The sequence below is a fragment of the Channa argus genome, chromosome 18 (assembly GCF_033026475.1).
Source record: "Channa argus isolate prfri chromosome 18, Channa argus male v1.0, whole genome shotgun sequence".
Lineage (NCBI taxonomy): Eukaryota > Metazoa > Chordata > Actinopteri > Anabantiformes > Channidae > Channa > Channa argus.
The window spans coordinates 9,604,365-9,623,828 of record NC_090214.1 but is presented as its reverse complement, the minus strand read 5'-3'; the positions used below and the strand labels follow the sequence as shown (position 1 = coordinate 9,623,828).

Sequence of the window (19,464 nt, the reverse complement as noted above, 5' to 3'; positions counted from 1 at the left end):
TCCTTCCTTTTCCTGCACTTACTGTCTTTGTTGTAATACAGGAGGAGTGATCATTTAGCCTCACCGTTGCTAAATTAATTTGCAGAGAACTTTCTTGGTTACTTGAATCATTTTAGGTAGACCATTGAATTATTTGAGTGAATGTAATTCACACAACTCTGTCGCACCCACCTCATAAAAAGTCGTGGAGAGCTTAGTGAACATTACCAATGGAAAAATCCATTTGCCTTTGTGTTGGGAAATTATACAATGTATCATGTAGTACATTAAAAATTGCCTGATAATTTTTGGTGTAGTTGTATATAGCAATAATAATGTATTGTTTGGTGACTAAATCGATGTGAATGCGAACAATAATGGTATGTTCTGCATCAGCCCATAGACAGAGCTGTCCAGGGTGTTCCCTGACTCGTCCAATGACAGCTGGGATTGGCACCAGCAACCTGCAACCCTGAACGGTTTACACACACCTGGACTTAACTCAGCACACGATTTGGGAACCGCTGATCTAGAGTGATTGATAACTAAAATAATTATTATTATCATTATTTATACAGAGAACAAAATGGTAAAAGAAATCTATACACACTGGGTTTATGTTGCTCAATCAGTTTTATTTAGGAGAAGGGGGGGAAATATTATTCAAGGGAAAAGAAATTGTCAGAAGCAGCCTTCAACCAAATCAATTCTCTGAATGATCCTTCACTTCTGTCCAAAAGTACTTCTACTTTAAAGTAAAACTGATTAATTGAGATACTAACTTATTCCAAATAAATAGTTATTTTATTTAGTCAATCTTTGTATTAAACTTCAATCACAGCCAGTCAGTAAGTGCCAACACCCCAGACACACTGCCAGCAAACACGGCAGAGCAGTTTCTCCCCAACACACCAGGCATAATGAATATACAATATGTTACACAGTTACAATATGTACAACACCTCTTTTACAGTAGAGACCATAAATGCTTTCTCACCACTATTTGTTTTACACAGATTTAACAGAGTTATAAAGTGTTAAAAGTAATGGTATCCATTTTCGTTTACAAGCCCAGAAACAACACTAAAGGATTTTAGTGTATGTCTAACCAACCCCCAAAAACAGAGAAGATTTTTGTGCCATGTTGCCAAGTAAACCAAAAAGAGACAAAGACATTTTGAAATCAAGAATGATAATGTAAATTTATTAAAAATCCATGTTAATGCCAAAGTGCCGTGGTTTAGAGGACAAAGTAATGTGAATCTCCACATACCTTACTTTTGAACTACAATTTGTTTCATATAATTGCCTTAACATCAGAATCTGCACTCGTACTACTAATAAATGTCAAGAGTGCAATGTAATCATTGAATACGTCCTCGTCCTCAAAATAAAAATAATCTGAAGGATCTGGGATCTGAAAATCAGGGTCCAAAATCAGTGGGATGTGAGACACTAAGACTAAGTTGTTGCATGTTAAAATCATGCTAAGATTAGATACGAAAAATTAAAAATGAGCTGTGAAGAACAGTGAAGCTCTTAGTTAATAGATGTAAAGAGTCCTGCACCAAGAAGAAAATGGATTTGGGAACACGGGCATCTCTTTCTTAAAGCTAAACACCTGAAACTTCTTCATATAAAGTCAATGCCTTGTTTCGCAGTTAATGAACAGCCAAAAGAAAATGACTCATTTATGTTTTAATACAAAATGAGAAGAAGTATGAACAAGAAAAAGAAAATCTGACCAGTTTTGGATTTATTTATTTTCCTTGGATTCTGATTGGTCCCATACTTTTGGGAATCACACCACGACTCCATAAAGTTAGCAGTCATGTTAATTTCACCTTCCATTTATTTTTACACACCTTGTTCACCCTCTGAATGTAACCACACACACGCACGCACTCACACACTTCATTTGCTTCAACTGGAACCCTCAGCTCAACTGTGATGCATCACAGGATTCCCCCTTTTCTCTAAAGAAGCTAAGAGGCTCTATGGTAAAAACGAGCTGAATAAGAAGCTTTATACAGTTTTAGTGCAATCATACTTACATAATCTGACAGAACTCTACAATAAGTACAACAGATGCAACGTCGGCTGAGGAGGACACCGTTTGGATCACACACAGACACACACACACTTATAGTCCAGTTGTTAAAGATGTTCATTCATTCATCTTTGATATGTACAACTACAACTAAATGTAACAGAAACGCTACGCTCTTATTAATAGTGTCCAATTATTCAGAAACTAAAAGACTCCATAAAACTGAAGTTGGAACTCAGTCCACACTTCCATTCCCCCAAGTTACGTTACTACTTTAATTTTCTCTCATACACTGAGTTTGAGGACAGCCAAAGGGCTTAGAGCACCTGGTTACCTGGTGAATAGGAAAGGTGCTAACGTGAACTGTGACTGCCGATGTTGAGTTTCTAACACCAAACGTCCTCTAACTTCTTCAGACACTGTATTTAAGCATCTTACATGCTTTAGGAAAGATAAAGCAGCAGTAGATTGCAAAAGCAATATAGTGGAAAGCATCCCCCCACCAAAGCATCCCAGGCTTTATCGTTTATCAGAATAACACTGAAGAAGATGCCCAATTTCATTGTTGCTTTCAGAGAACGATAATGCCTCATTTACTTCTCAACTGAAATTTACTTTTGACTATTTTTTTCTTCATGGGGTCTTTAAATTGCATCTATCCCATCAAGGAATTGGAACCCGCAGTCTCTTCTCTCAGTCTAACAGGATGTTTCACAACATACCGACACAAAATGTTTCACATAAATTAACATATCAAACTGTACAAACATATGACTTCTTTTCAGTATTTGGAGGGAAAAAAAAAGTGGAGAACAGGTCAAAACCGTAACAATCTGCAAAACCTAATACCATCTTCCTGAACCTGATCATGTAACTAGTGAACTTTTGACTTTGAAACAGAACAGCGCCTGGAGTCTAAAAGCTGTTATGTGCATACAATTCCTTTTCATTTTTTATTAACTTTTACTTTACATTTCACCCTGCTGCTCTACCTGCCATCCTCTTCCTGCATTTTCACTTCTCTTCACATTATACATACAGGTAAATATCCAGGTTGTTACATTCAATGTGATGCTCATTTTTGGCATGTATACTGTGAAATGTGTAAAATATTTACACTAAAATAAAGATGCACACTAAAAGGCTGCTAACTATCAAACAGCACTTTAAGTATTGTATCAGCGAGAGGACTTATTATAGGACCTCTTTATTGCACTTTTGTGTAAGATAGAGATAAGGGAAGAGTAGGAATTAAAAATTGTGGTCAGGACAACTGTCAGATTAAGTTTCTGAACACTGATTTTCTACTCTCTGGGAAGAGCATCATAGACAAAACCAAAAATATATAAACAAATAGAAAATACTCACACAGTAGCGCGAACATACAGATGAAAGGGGGGACTTTAACACAACTGGATCAAAAAAGTTCCTGTATCTGTGACCAGTGTTTTAAGGTGTTAGATTTTTATAAAACATTTTTGTGAATATGATTCCAACTGTGGACTGCGGTGTTCAAGACATCTCCAACAATGTATGCATGCAAACACACACTTCTCTCATAACTACAGCTCACACTACCAGGATCTTGACTTCATCTTGTTCATCAGGCCGATAGAAGAAAGGTATGCAGGGGTTCTCCCCGAGGAAAGGGGGTGATCTTGGTGCTCCCTGTGGATTCTGGATCTCTTGGAGGAGCTGCATGATCTGCTGGGCTGTGCCATCTTCTTTTGGCCCCAGCAGCTTGGAGTTGGCTTGGACTGACCCGGTTGAAGAGGAGGCCTCCAGGCCTGTTGTGGGCTCTGAAAGAGGAATGACCTCCATGGCTTCTGCAGCAGAGAAAGAGTTAGTTTTCATTTGTTTCCCATGTCAAAACCTGCATTTGTCTTATCGGCACAGTGCATCCTACCATTCTTATCCCTATCTGCCATACACAACACCAGATACCAATGCAGTACCTGCTGTAACTGCTAGTTGTGCTTACCTGTTTCACCAAAAGCGGTAATCTGTGTTTGTGTGTGCGCTTGGTGCTCCGGCTGAGTGTGAACATTGCCAATAGGAAGTAGGTCGGGGTTGACTGAGCTGGTACTGGATACCCCTTCAGTGTAGTGCTTGTACCATTCGTCCCTCTCGGCCACCAGTCTAATTACAAGGTCCTGCAGCTCCGCCAGCTTCGCCTTTGTACGGTGAGAACAGGAAAAAACTAATTAGTTAGTTTTCTTATCTGCTGATGACAACTATAAATTGATTCTGTGGAAAAAGAGTATTTATTCAATACGAGATTTCTACTAGTGACTAGTTTTGTGCAAAAAAACTTAACTGTGATGCTAAAAAATAATCTACACAGCAGGGTCTCCTAACTGTTAATTACAGTTTTTTTGCCTAGTAAACTTTACAGAAAACCAGGAAATTTAAAAACTTTTCAATCAGAATGTCTGGTACGCTTAACTATTTGAGCTAATTTACATTATTTTATCAACCTTAGCCTACATTATATTTTTGTTTTTATGAGACTGTTATTGAAACAGGAGCAGTACGTTGAAAATGTGCTGGTAAAATAAATTATTTTGGTCACTGGACTGGCAATAAAAAAAAAAAAAAAACATTCAAGCTTCTCCATCATTTTCAAGCTGAAAATTATGAATTACAGTAACAATGGGACATCCATCAACATCACTCAAAAATAATGTGTATGTAATGTACCTTCATCTCCTCCTTGTCCTGGGCCAACATGCTGACATACTGTTCCTTCTCCTGGTGCTTCTGTTTCATGATAGCCCGCTGACTCTGATATAGAGCTATGTACTCTCCTGAAAAGATATGAAGACAATATTACATGTTTTTACAGCATTTCTTGTGTTTTGCAAGTTTTTACATATAGTGTAAAACACAACCATACAATTACCACTGTCAAAACAGCAACCTAAGAAATTCTCTTGTTGCTGTTCATTCATTGGTCTCACCTATAGTGTCAGTCTCTCCAGATAGTTGGATGCAGCGATGCTCCAGCTCCTCCACTCTTTCTTTTAGGTCAGCTTTCTCTTGCATGAGAGAAGTGAAACGCTGCTGAAGTTTCTCCATGGCAGCCTGCAACGCCTGATGAACTTCCACTGGCACTCCTCCTTCTATGCCAGAGACATCATTAAATATAGGTTAGGATCACATATATACTTTAAATAATCAGAACAACTGCGGTCCTATTTAAACAGAAACACAGTCTGGGATTTCCATTTAAAAATCTTATGTTAACAAACAGGAAAGTCTTCCTTACCTGAATGCTCATGACTGTGTTCACAGTGACTGTGTTGGCCCTGAGTGTGATCATGCTCATGAACAGCATTGTGTGTTGTGAGTTTGTTGTGTTGGTGTTCGAGGTTGAGCGCCACAGTAGCTTGGTGCCGGGTTGCCATGTGGAGTCTGTGCTCCTCTTCAAGTTGTCTTCTGGCTTCATCTCTCTCTGCCTCCAACTGAGCTAAAGCGCTACGGATAAACTCCTCCTGTGGGGGAACCAGAAGCGGTGATGAGGACAGTATAAAGTAAGTGTAGCACCAAAATTCTTTTGATCAGGTAGTTCTTATATCATAGAGGTTGTCTACTTAGTTATGCAGGATTTTTTTTATTTCCCACATTAAAAATCTGTTTCATTCAAACTGGAGTACTTTTAACTGCACTGGATGTTGCCTGCACCAACTTCAAATGATGTCACTGAAAAATTAATCAGTCTTTAAGCGAAATTTGCAGAAGCCATTTCTGAAAATCATTCACCACCTTCCTCACCATCTCTTTTTGGCTCTCAAAGTCTTCTGGGATAACTATGGAGGAGGACACCTTTTGACTCTCTTGCTGGGACTGGCTATCCACACCATCTCCTAAATGAAATAAGGACAAATAATAACATTTTACATTTGCAGCATTAAGCATTTTCTTTCCCTGTTGATCACACAGGTTACAAACAAAACAGGAAATAAAATAAATGTGTCAATGTTGCAAACTGAAATAATGTAACTGTAAAGCAGAGTAAAAGATAAGTTTTAACCTTGGTCTCTGGGTGATGAGGATAGAGCTGAGCTGTTCAGCAACTCCCTCACCTCAGCCTTCAGCTGTTCATTGTCTCTGACTAACTGCTCCAAATGGTCCTGTAGTGAGAGCCAGAAAGTCAATTATAATGAAAACTTCTGAGAGAAAAAGAAGCCACAGTGACGGGTGAAGTTAGATGGGACATTTCAAAGATTAAGCAATTTCTGTTCAGTTGTGCCTAATATCAATATAAAATGAAAAACATTCCTTTTGGCCCATATTAGTTGAGATTAAACCTTCAAGTTGATTATGTGTACTTCATTAATGCAATTGTTGGTTAGAATATTTTCATGTGTTTGATTCATGACAAATGGTCACATGAACCAAATTACATTCCTAAAAAAAAAATAAAAAACAAAAAACACACCTGTGCCTGTTTGAGCTGACTGTGACTCATCTCCAGCTGCGCGCGGCCCTGGCTTTCATCGTGTTGCAGTCGGTCCATAAGCTGGCTCTGCTGCAGATACTGTTTGTGGAGCTCTTCCCTCTCTAAAACCAGGGCCTGGTAGCCAGCACAGTACTGCTGCAAGTGGGCCACTACCTGGTCCCTCTGCTCCATCAGACTCTGAGTCTCTTGACTCTTCAATTCCAGCTGGATGCAGGAGCATGAATACAGAAATTATATAAGAGGATGGAGAAAATGACTTATGAATGAACAAAAGAGAACATAGTGAAAACTACAACTAACAAATGTAAAAACATTAAAAGTGCTTTGATTGGTTTTCTGGTGGACAATGGTATGTGTGACCATACTTGCTCTTTGATATTGTGCAGTTGCTCTTGCAGTTCCCCCATCCTGCGTGCAAGCTCCTTTTTCACATGTTGCTCTGACTGGATGGCAGTGGTCAGCTCCATATTCTCATTAGTCTGGACAAATGAAGGAGAAACAGGAATTTTGGCTTCAAGCCATTATCTCAAGCCATTATCTCAAGTAACACTTACAATAATAATAATTCATTTTATTTATAAAGCGCTTTGCTACTACAGCAGAACATTTGTTATGAATGTACTTTATAAACTTGTCAAAGCTTTGTAAGAAAGGTACTGACAAAACCTCAGTATAGCAAAATAAAGAGGGACAAATTCAGACATTAGACAACTTTAATCTTCAAATGATAAGGTAACCAAAAGAAAAGTATATAAAGACCAGTAAATGTGGCATTACACAAAAAAAGGACACGTAGCAAAAGTTTCAGCCTCACCAGTTTGACAAAACCATTCTGTAGCTCAGCCAACTGGTCCTTCAGTGTACGATTCTGGGTGAGAGCACGGCTAATAGTGGCTTTGTCTGATTGAACATCTTCCAGCATGCGTCGACGGTCTTCCACCTCCTGGACTTGATTTTCCACTTGTCGCTCAAACTCCCCCAGACGTGACTCTTGCTCTGCACACAGGCGGCTCAGCTGCTTGTTATCTCGCAGCTGGGGGAATATCAAAGAGGTTATAAAAACGTCAAACCTTGGAAGCTCAAATAAAATGTTAATGGATGACAACTGTAAGTAATACTGTGTATGGATCAAATTAAATTCCCTTTATTTTATCGATTAGATAGATACACTAGCAGATGTAGCCTTTGCAAGTATCATGGTTTGAATGTGCGATATTTCCGCAGTACCCTGCTGGTGGCATTCCATTAGGAATACAGCGTGTTTAATTTAGAAAAAGGCACATTAAATCCAACCTGCAGTTCATCTTTTCAGCCATCACGCATTGCAAAGTGTCGCCCTTGTCCCCAATCCACAGTAATGAATCCTATTGTCTGTGATTGCAATAACAACTTCTCAGTGAAAACTAGTTTTAAATCTGATCTATCACAACCCTGTATTTATGTTGACTTTGTCAGATGATGTGATGGACATAAGATTTCCTATAGATTGTGTCTCTCTCTTTAACATGGGTTGTGATGAGATTACACTACTGTTTCATACATGTTTAGTCACTCTGTCTCCTAAAAGCAACTAAACTGCATCCTTTTGAAGGGAACATTTGATAATTGTATTATAACCCACTGCAACATGTCTTTAACAAATGAATCAAAACAAATGTATTTATTATCTCGTCATGGGGTACTGTTAGTACATGTAGTTCAGAAAAGTAATCCAAAGCTGTTTATCCATAATGATCTCTGGTTAATAAACTACCAACTCAATCATCTGCCTGTTTTAATGATGACAGGTCTCAGTGTTGGACATATTTAATAATAACAGGCTCATTAATGAAGTTCCCTCTGTTCTGTGTGGATCATGAGCTCTGCAGTGGTGTGTCAGTCTGCTTTGTTTCATGGTGAATTCCCCCACCTGAGAGATGTGAATGATGGCTTCATTTAAATATAAAGGAAAACCCCCAAACTTCTGCAGAAAGTCTGACTGGCTCTACTATTGTTCTACTTTTACAGCACCAGCAGGCTACAGTAATTCCCCAGGTAAAACCTGTTTTTACCATTAAAAATCAGGCATATGATTTAAATTTTTAAATCAATGTAATCACACAAACAGTTATACAACAACAACAACAACAACAAAACAAACACAGCAAAGTGCACGTAATAAACACTGAAAGCAGCCATCATGTCTGAACAGTAATTAGCTGTGGGATTGCTTGGTAATGTCAAATAACCTACAACATATTTAGGTTTCTTGAAACTTTATGTTTGGGGAAAGTTTGCTGTTCGCATGCCTCTTGTATAATACTGGATATATCTTCTACTCTATTAAGATGTGTGCATGCACCAGGTGCTGTAATTCTGAGTGTAAACTGAGCACCACCTACAGACCATATACTGTAATCACATTTCATCCCGTGTGATAAGAGATGAGCAATCGCTCGGCGGAGCCCAACATTGTCATTGGCTACATCTGTATATGTATCTCAAGATATTCAGTATGTTATTGGATTAAACAATGCAATGCATACCTGTGCTTCAAACTGTGCACGTAAGTCTTCTTTCTCCTGTTGCAGATTGTTTATTGTCTCCTGCAGAGCCACTTCATTCTCTGATGGTCGTGATGACTGAGGTTCTGTATCATCCTGAGCCTCTCTTTCCTGGGACAGTAAAGCTGGACGAGAAAAAGAAAAGGATGGATGTTTAACCATTGTGCTATAGGAAAAAAAAATAGACTACAGTAACTGTCACCTGCAGGTGTCCAGTATCAAGAATGTTACAGTTTATAAGCCAATGTAACTACATACTTTGTATGTTAACTACATACAAAAGTAATAATTTGCTTACGTAAAATCCAACACAGATGTTAATGTTATTACTTAGAGAAAAAGATTAAAGGACTCTGGTGGATTTAACAGAAAAAGGTTTCAACACTGGTAAACATTTGACAATACTTTGAACAATTTTATGGCAGTCTGTTCTTCATATTAAGTTTGTCACCCCTAATCAGAGAAGCACCTCAATCAGGTGCACAATGCAAAAAGATATGCTCAGATGCAATTATTCGTAATAATTCAATTCAATCTAGTGATAATCACATAAATTATTGATAAAAAGTAAGAAGCAAAGGGTGGATCTTGTGTGCACGCATTACCTGCTGCATTTTTAAGCTCTGTGATGCTGGCCTCCAGTTCTTGGACTCTGTTAATGTTTCTGTCCCTCTCCTCTGAAACCAATGACACCTGCACAGATACAAATATTAGTCATTTGGCATTGACATTGGCATTTGACATTTGGCATTATGCTTTTGTCCAAAGTGACTTCCAATTTAGGCACAAGGAAAGCAAATATCATAGTCAAGGAGAAAATATCAAAGCAATGTGCTATGAGAAAAAGTGTAAAAAAGCTGTGGAAGAGATTTGTTTTCAGCAGATTTTCTAATATTAGGACTGAAACTTCTGAGCGTGCAGAGTTTTGATAGCTCATGGAACATAAAAACATAGGACGTTAAAAACCACAAAGACTTTTCACTCTCTTTATTTTCAAAGCTACAGTCAACTAACATTTATGCCGATGTTACTGTAGTTTACCTGTGTTAACAGCTGTTCTGTTTTGTCCTTCCATATTCGTCCCTCCTCCTGAATCTGCTCCACATAGCAGTCCCTCTCTGTCTTTAGCTGTGCGAGCGACTCCATCAGCTACAATAGCGGACACATAAAGAGGAAAATGGTGTTAAAACTAGAATGCACAGAATGGCTAAATAGGCAGATATTTAAACAAATTTCACAGATGTCTTGACTCAGATTTTTAACTTTTATGTATCCAATAATCAATGTGGAAAGAAGAAGAAAAGTAGGGGAGGTGACAATACATAGGAAATTTGAAAGTGTTAGTGAGTTATTAGGACTGTTACTGAAAAAAATGGTTCTGTGGATCAACTCAAAACCATGGTAATATACATGGTAATGGGAAAGCATAATGACACACAGGCAGATAACTGTAAGAGACAGATTCTTGTACACAGACCTGGTGATTGTTAGCTTCCAACTTTTGCTTCTCTTCCAGCAGTAACTGGGCCTGCTGACTCGTGGGATCTGACTGACTGGAGTACTGGAAAATAAAAAGTACAAATACTAGAATGAAATTCTGATTAATGCATTAAAAGGAGAAACAAAAAACAAAAAACATCTTGCTGCACTGTAGGCAAACTAATTGAAACTAGTCCCAAACACTGGCATTTGTAGATTACTGACCTACCACTTCCAATCACTGGTAGAATAAAGCATTTTAATCTGTAAGTGCTGATGATGTTAAAATGTTATGATTGTGTTTGAACCCACTTGCTGCAACATTAGGTCAGCTATCTCCAGCCTCTTGCGTAGATCTTCAACCTCAAGCCTCATTGCGCCATTCTCCTGTGTACTCAGTTTTAACTGCTCTGACAACTCTGAGCTCTGCTGCTTAGTCTCCTCGCTCGAATTCCTGTCAAAAAATAAAGAATTTGCAGATGCTGTTTATCATTTCTAAACTATGAAATTCTTATTAGACATTGTCTGCTCATGCCATCTGCTGCATTACATACAATTTACAAATACTGTCTTATTTCAAAGCAAATCTTCTGCTGTAGAAATATTCTGCACATATAATAACACATCTCCACTGTATGCTAAAATAAAGTGGCTTACTTTAGTCTAAACACCTCTAGCCGCAGATTGTCTCTTTCCTTTTCAAGATCTTTGTTGTGCTAGAGAAAAAAAAAAGAACCATTTACAGAAAATAACAAACAGCATGAAAAAACTGTCTCTAGCCTCTTTCACACATGTGCTGGAATCCTGATCTTCTCCAGAGTTTACCTGGAGTCAGTGTCTGTGAGAATTTAAATGTGAGATGGTCCAGAGATTACCTACGGTTTATCCTGCGTGCCCCCGGTACATTTCCAGACATTGTGCATGATTCTGTGAGGAGCACACTGCTCTGTCTCACACTGCTAGGAGGATTTCAATCCAATAATTGGGTGTGTGTTGATGACCTTTCTATTAGGCGACTGTACTCCTGACATTGTCCAGAGCTAATTCTCTGGACAATGTCAGGAGTACACATGGAGGTTTCACAAAATAATTTAAAACAACTGAAATGAACAATGTAGTTAATGCCTGTATGTTTATTAGATAAAGGATGTTAATTTTAAGGTAAACCTGCTCATTTATTGGATCTACTATGTATTATTGATCTCACTGTGAATTCTGTTTACAGACAGTAAAAAAGTGCAAACCTTTTCAAACTGCTTCTGCTGTGATGAGACAGACGACAGAGTTCTTTCAAGCTCAGACACTCTCTGCTTTGTCGACTGCAGACGGTTGTTGTACTCCTCTGCCTCAGCTACATGCACACACACAAAAGGAGAGAAAAGGAAAAACAGAAACTATTAATCACTTGCTGTGAAAAGTAACTCCCACCAATATGAACAGTCTATATTCAAGTGTATTTACCGCTCTTTATTAAACACAAACACACACCTGTTTTCTGTCGTGCCGCCTGTTGTGTATACTGTAGTGCTGTTTGTAGCTCTGATTTCTCTGATACCAAGATGCCAATGGTTTGGATATGAACCTACGAAGAGAAATGGCACAGAAAGCACCGTCCTTCATGACTGAACAATGGGAACTAACAATATAAACTATGGTTTTTCTACATAGACAACATTGAATAAATGCTTGTCAAGGTAGGCAATCAGGAAAGTAAGGGATTGGAAGAGGGGGATAACTCCAATCACACATCTATCCATTTTATACCAGGGTAAGTACAAAAAAATGATACAAAAGGGTGAACTCAATTTATGTGTTTGCACATGAGTTACCTGTAATTGCTCCCGCATGGCTCCCTGCTCTTTAGAAAACCGCTGCTCAAATTCTTTTCGCTCCTTAAGAAAGAAAAATTATTAAACTTATTTCAAGTTTATAAATGAACAGGGAGGAAGTGAAAACTCAGTAGACCATGGATAAAATGGAGACAGTGACAGTCCAGCCGACAGAGAGGAAATTATTTTTATTTTACCTTTTGTAGCTGATCTGAGATCTCCTGTGATTGCTGTGCCTGCCAGATCAACAGGACATGAACTTAGAAAAAATAAGTCAGCATTTAATCATAAATGACAGTTAACAATTCAAGCCCTATAAAACAAAGTAAAATGGCACAAAAGACATCATCTGCATGCCGCACTGGATAAAGATAGTGGAAAGTATTGTGTTTGTTATTACTTTTAAGTTAACCTGACATGTATTACTAGTAGTGATCTAAACTAACTTAAATGTATAAAAAGTTCCTCAGTCAAGGTATTGTATTTTTATTTTTTATTTGTATTTTGTAAAAAAAATATTTTAGACAACTGAAATAATAAAAAATAGGAAAACTGCATGATATCTTCGTGTTCGGATACATATATGACATGCAAAATTCATATAGTACATGCAACATCTGGTAATTAATTGTGAGAGGGCTAGAAAGGGGTTACTCCAATCATGCAAAGGTGGGCACACACAGCTTCTTACCAGCTGGTCTACCTTGGTTTTGAGCTGAGTGTTTGTTAGGTTACTGGACTCCAGGGCAGCTGCCAGCTCCTGGTTCCGACTCTATCACGTGCACACATGCATCCGGGAGGGAAAAACAAAACAAAAAAGAAGAGAGGGGTAAAGTGCAGTGGAAGTCAAACAAAGTACACTGGGAAAAAATCTGAAGGTGAATCATTAACACAAGGCAAATAATATCTTTGTAAATTGGTGCAGATGGGTGTTTATGTAAATGAAAAAAATGATAATTATTAAACGGCCTAATGAAAAACAGTGAAAAGTAGTGATGCGTTCATAACTACTTTAAGTAAAATTTGCAAAATGTGTAAGGGATCCACATGGCCCCTATTTCTCATATGAAGTTCCTGCCCAGTGCTAAGATTTGTCTAATTTAGGGATTATTCTGCAGTATAATAGCTGAAAAAAAGCTCTAACTTGTATGATTTAAGTGGTTTCTAAATTGGGTTTCATAGTTAAGCATAGTTGTAAAGAAAGGTTAAATTTGGAGCTTACCTCAAGTTCTCTCTCACTGACAGGAGATGTACTATCCCCATTTACATATGCAGCAGTCGACTGAAATGATATGCTAGTATTAATGCATGTCAAACAGAGAAAATGTATTACATGTTTTTAAGTCACGTTTTCATACACAGACATAAGCATCAATGGCAACAGTTAATGTGACAATAAGTATGCATGTGCTTGCATGACATTGATCTGTTTCTATAGGCTTAACACAGAAACCCATTAAATGCATTGCGGATAGATAATTTCATTAAATCAGTGCTAAAGCCTGCATTTCACCAATATGTTGAAAATCAATACCTTTCTGTAGATTTTCATAGTTGGTAGATATAGATTAAAAAAAAAACAGCACAGCTTGTGCTGTGCCATGACTGTGCAAAAATGAATTAAGTTTAATTTAGAAAAAAATATATAAATATACATATTAAGTTGGCTTAGTGCACCAGTTGATGTTGTCAGTGTGCTTTAGGCCATTGCGGACAACTGGCAAAGATGAAAATGCTTACACTGCATTCCTGCCAAACATAGATGCAACACACCCTCTTTGAAAGTGCCCATGAGTGACAGAATGCTTTTGTTAAAAACCCACCACTGTATGACAAATAACGCGTGCATGTTTGTGTGTGTGAGTGAGAGAAAGGGGGAGAGACAGAGGGGAGCAGGATGACATTGGTGATTCTAATATCGTACCTCAGAGACTAGGCCGTTCAGTTGCTGTGAGAGCTGTCGCAAGCTCTCTGTGGAAGACAGTGGTCTGCAAGATAAAACACAAATTCAGCAACAGATAGACATTAATGTGCAAGTAATCTGCAAATCCAAATTCTAAACATACTGCAAAAGGCGGTTTGTAGCTAAACAAAAATAAACCCACAAATGATGCTTTTTCACAAAAAGATGCAAGTGGCAGTCAGGTAACCTACCTGTTTTCTTTTTTTAAACTCTCATTGCCATTGGCATCGGGGTAATCCTACACAGGGACAGATCGAATGGAGAGGAGTCAAACAGACAAAGAAAAATATAATAAGAATTGAGTGAAAAGTCTTTTGTGCAAAATCAAGTGCCGCAATGTGCCAAATCTGCTGTGGCTCCAAAAAGCATTTTGACCCCTTCACTCTTTGTACAAATATGTTACATATTTAAATGTTCATGGATAAATTCTATATAAACAGCAATCCATACTGACAAAGTGAAAACATATTTTCAGAAAACCATGGCTGACTGTCATGCTGAAAAGTCGAACATCAAGCCACTCTTTCATTACTTCATTCTGGAGTTACTGAGACAAACATCCATCGGTCTACAGAAAGCTGCTTGGACTTGACTTGGTTCTGACAGGCAATGTGAGTTGGGTGTCTTTCTTCAATCCATTTATTGAGAGTTTTTTTTTCTAAACAATTTCTTTGTAAAACCATATATTTCAGTTTCAGTAACATTTTAGCTTTGTCATTATGGGTTTTTTGCCAAACTAAAGGGCCTGAATACTTTCTGAAGGTACAGTATATCAGTAATAATGCAAACTAGAAACAAACATATGAAAGTTATCATGTTTACCCTTAGGATGTTTAAGGTAATAAAAAGACAGGAGTAACAATGACAAAATATGCATCAGGGGCATGTCAGATAAAAAAAACAACAAAAAAAGAGGAGGGCAAACCTGCAGGTCAGTGTTGTGACCAACAGACTCAGGGTTATTAGTAGTGTTAGCACTAGCAGGGTTAGACACGGGTGAGCCGTGGCCAGGCTCGACCACTGGGTCCTCCAGCAGCTGAGGAACTGAAGACCCCATGGCTTCAACATCAGCAAAGGTCTAGGGTGACACACACAGAAACAAAAAGCGCACACACCAATTTACTGCCACAAATAAAAGCAGTTATGAAAGAGTCACAGAGAAACACTGAAATAAAGAGATTACTGTATTGACTCAAACTAAGGTAATATTTCAAGTCATAAATATCTCCAGTAGATTTCATGATAGAACACACTGGTGCAAGCTGTGTTAATAATATTGCTGAAAATGTCTATAGAATGACATGCAGAAATATTTTCCCACATGGAGATAACACAGCAACACAAGTAGTGAGACTCATGCCACACACTGTGCATACCCAGGCCTTCCGCATTGTGCTTATACATGACATGGTGAACTACACAAGATCACCGACAACACTATCATGTCAAAGAAATAACTGTGTACCGTCCGCATTTCTCAACCACTAATGCACTCTCTTAGAAGAACATCAATGCAAGAATACGCACTCAAATTCATTCTGCTCTTTTTGGTCTATGTTACAGATAGAATAAGTGCACTTGATGTAAGGGGGAGGTATAAATGGGGAAGTGAGGTATAATGTTGAACTCTATATGAGAAGCAACTATTTGGAGCAGGCACTGAACAAGAGCAGGCAGGGAAAAAAGAACAGAAAGACAAGAAAAAAGAGGCTCACCTGATTGTTTCCATAAGGAGGTAAGACTACTCCATTGCTTTGACTAAGAGCTTTCAGAATACTGTCAAACTACGGGAAATAAGAAACAAGAGTGGAGAGTAAAAAGGATGTGAAAAGGAAAAATGTTTTACAAAATGGCTGAGATATAGACAAGAAGGCACAGAGACCTTGAAACAGATGCTACAAGGAAGAACGGGCCTAGAAACAGGTGTAAAATGAGGAAGAATTAAAGTTAATATGCTAGCCTGCAAAACCCTTTTTTTCCTACAAAATGCTGCCTTTATGAAGAGGTAAGGTACTGGGCTTCACAAAAACCCATTCTTATATCAGATGACTCCATAATGACCTCAACAATACTTATATATTAAACAAGCTAACATTGGCTTCTACTGCATTAATTGTTTTCTTATTTAGCTACCTCTGCATCCATAGCCAACTTTGATAGTATTCTTTTAAACGTAAAATATGTCTTATGACATATCTGCATAATAAACTAATGTAAAATGTTTCAGATGTTGTAATCCCTAAAACTGAGCTTCGCCACTCAGATTAGTCAATGTGATCCTGTTTTAGACCGCGTGTCTCTAGCCAGTTTTAAAATGTTTTTGCATCACAACAAACAATTGCTTTAATTTTGAGATCTAGGACTTAGCTCTCAAGTTGTGACGTGATCAGATTTTAATTAAATTTAGAAAACCACTTACGACATGGTTGTGGAAAACTGAGCTGGATGTCAATTTGTGTGTGTATGAAAGCTGTGTGTTGGCTTATATGGTCCTATGGTTAACTGTTTGTGCTCACTCACAATCTGAAATAACTGGTAATAGGAACTTTAAAGCAGTTGGTTGGTTATAGTTGGTTATAGTAATGGTTAATGGTTATAGTTGTGACGAGCACTGGCCAAGCATATTAGTTACAAGATATATAACAAACACTGTCCCTGACACCACACAAATTATATCTTTTTCAGACAAATCTATATTATAAATCACTTAGTTAGGATTTGAAAAGTACAAACATTTTTAAAGTATTAGCTCCATGTACTGGGTATTAAAAGAGACAACGCAACGAAACAACATCACCCTCCTCTTTCTGGAATAAACAGTATTGGACGCACCTCACCCATTAGGAGTTAATGCTGCTACTGTGTTGACAAGTGGCACAAGATTTTAAGATCAATGGCCAAGCAAGACATTACAAATCATAAGAGCAGGTAAAACAAACAATAACAGGTATGCCCAGGCAGTCACTATAACACTGTTAAATACTGAAGAAATATGGGTTGTATAAATCTATGCATCACGTTCACATATTATTATTTAATCGTATTTCCTATCTGTTGAAGAGTGATTAAAACATTTTAACATGGTCAAAAAACTTTTGTGAAGCCAGATATAACAAGGTCCACACAGACTGTCAAACACAAAAACAAACCTTATTTGACCAGCAAAGACAGAATGACGAATAGTTGTAACAGATACTAGCACTTACATTCTCTGGAGAGTTTTTCTCTGTTGAAGGTGCATCGCCTTGGCTTAATCCCTTTACTTTTCTCTTCTTCTTGGCCCCTGCTCCGCCACCTCCTCCACCACTCTTTTCACCTCCCACACTGGCAGGGGAGCTTTTCTGCTGAAACTCCTTTAGCTGAGCAGCACACAAAAAAACGAAACAATTCATGTGTGAGCCGTAATACACCAAATATTTCTGGTCTATACCAGAAAGAAAATATCACTGCTGTGTCTTTAAAAAATTTTAATCATCCAACGAGCACTGTGAATTTCATATGTTTGTTTGACACACATACTGAAGTAGACAAGACAAAGTTGATAACCATTTTCAGGCCATTTGCTTTGATTGTATTACTTTAAATATTCAGCTGAAACAAAAATCAAAAGCAAAGTCTAAATGCATTTATTCATTAATTCAGATTTTATTACTTTTGTCAGTTTAAAGTTTTTGTGCCTTCCTTCTTTTTCTCCTGGAAGGTTACAGACAATTTCGTCCATTTCTGTGTGTACAGTTAACTGAAAGTTAAAACCCACTTTGTTAAACGGACACTTTCTTGTGCCTGCTTTGGTTTTTGGGCATTTGCCCATGACAGGTGGCAGCGTGGACCGGATGACTAGTTAGAAAACGAACTACGTTCCAGGAGCGATTCAATTCTAGTGTTCAATCGCTCCGACTATCAACTAACGTTACTGTCCCGACGACAACTCGTCCACGAAGATGGTTGTCGGCTATCAACAAATGCTGACGAGTCATTTCCTGGAGCTAACGTTTCACGGTTGATAAGGGCAGCTTTCATATTAGCCTTAAAACACACCTAGCTAAAGCACACAGCAGGGCAGTGTAGAGGGGGTGTCAACTGTCAAAACACCCCCCGTCATTCTATCCATTCAACCCTGCTACAATGCGAGCTCGATGTTTCTAATGTTTTTAACTGCCTTTTGTTGCAAATTGTCCTGACTGATAACGCCATCCTGCAAGATAAGCCAGAAAGTCTGTTATGTGGCATTGTTTGCACTCACACATGGCTAAACAGTCATTAGTTAGCTAACTTGCTAGCGTTAACTTGCCTCAGTTAGCTAGCACGCTATGGTGCACTAATAACTAACTTCTTTCAACGTTAGCTACAGAGACAGGTCAAATCGATTTGGAAAGGGAGAAAGTTTAGTTCAACAACGGCTAACTGAACGTCGGGGACCCCAAACATGTCTCTACGAATCATAAATAGGCTCCACTATCTGGAAAAGTTAATGCTATCAGCAAAGGGCCGGACGAAGCACCGGTTTCTTCTGCGCACTGAACCCTCGAGAGGAGCGAGGGAGGCGCCACAAGCGACAGCGCAGAGGTCGGACGACGTGTAATGACAACACCCCTGCTCCGTACAGGAATGTATCAAAAATAGAAACAAGCACCAGCATTATAATCCCGCAAACGACACACTGTACCAACGCTGCCCGCAATATTTACCAGGATCAGGTGGGAAGTAATTTACCTTTTTCTTAGCTGCAGCGAGTTTTATTTGCCTGCTCTGGTCGGCCATCCTGCTACTCTGGTGAACGGACCGCACCACGTCATCAGTTTGGTATTGCCCGGCGTTGTCTCTGCCAGTAGGCGGCGCAAGACTCAGGTTGTGATCCGCACTTTAAAAACAGCGCATGACTAAATAGAAGAGACCGCCAGCAGATGGTCTGGATGGTGTTCGACAATCTGCAACGAAAACCAGATGAAAAGAGAAACATCTTAACAATTATAGGCCAATTTCAAAACAAACCCAACTGCCATTTGCAGCTCCTGCAAATTCAAAAAATATATGGACTATGTCGAAATACAAATTCAAGACATTACAATGGGATCAATGGACAGATACTGCATTCAATAAAATGATCATTTAGCTCCGTAAAACCACAGATAGGATTATTAGCAGTAAAAAAAACCCAT

General features: G+C 38.4%; 1 protein-coding gene across 6 annotated transcripts; it reads right to left on the bottom strand.

Moving 5' to 3' along the window:
- Positions 1-1,154: 1,154 nt before the first annotated feature.
- On the bottom strand, positions 1,155-19,173 carry golga2 (golgin A2). Of its 6 annotated transcripts, none has more exons than XM_067484041.1 (28): positions 19,019-19,173; positions 17,512-17,664; positions 16,021-16,089; positions 15,231-15,383; positions 14,497-14,543; positions 14,267-14,330; positions 13,565-13,624; positions 13,034-13,114; positions 12,540-12,578; positions 12,343-12,405; positions 12,002-12,095; positions 11,758-11,864; positions 11,171-11,229; positions 10,826-10,967; positions 10,512-10,595; positions 10,076-10,183; positions 9,640-9,727; positions 9,017-9,159; positions 7,306-7,524; positions 6,857-6,970; positions 6,471-6,695; positions 6,063-6,162; positions 5,804-5,895; positions 5,298-5,523; positions 4,990-5,151; positions 4,730-4,836; positions 4,011-4,203; positions 1,155-3,855 (listed from the first exon to the last, which is right to left on the bottom strand). In XM_067484041.1, the coding sequence occupies exons 1-28, from the start codon at positions 19,064-19,066 to the stop codon at positions 3,599-3,601; spliced, it is 3,297 nt and encodes a 1,098-aa protein (XP_067340142.1). In that variant the 5' UTR covers positions 19,067-19,173; the 3' UTR covers positions 1,155-3,598. The 6 variants fall into 6 exon arrangements, with proteins under 6 accessions (XP_067340142.1, XP_067340143.1, XP_067340145.1 ...); XM_067484042.1 differs by having other exon boundaries at positions 13,046-13,114; XM_067484044.1 differs by lacking the exon at positions 13,034-13,114.
- Between the last annotated feature and the right edge of the window lie 291 nt (positions 19,174-19,464).

Bases quoted from the DNA above. Each gene is read 5' to 3' on its own strand.
- golga2 (XM_067484041.1), bottom strand. From the start codon at position 19,066: ATGGCCGACCAGAGCAGGCAAATAAAACTCGCTGCAGCTAAGAAAAAG. The intron at 12,406-12,539 runs GTAAAATAAAAA...TTCTTTCTTAAG, and splicing joins TCTCAGATCAGCTACAAAAG to GAGCGAAAAGAATTTGAGCA. The intron at 7,525-9,016 runs GTATGCATTGCA...ATATTCCCCCAG, and splicing joins GTGCACAGTTTGAAGCACAG to CTGCGAGATAACAAGCAGCT.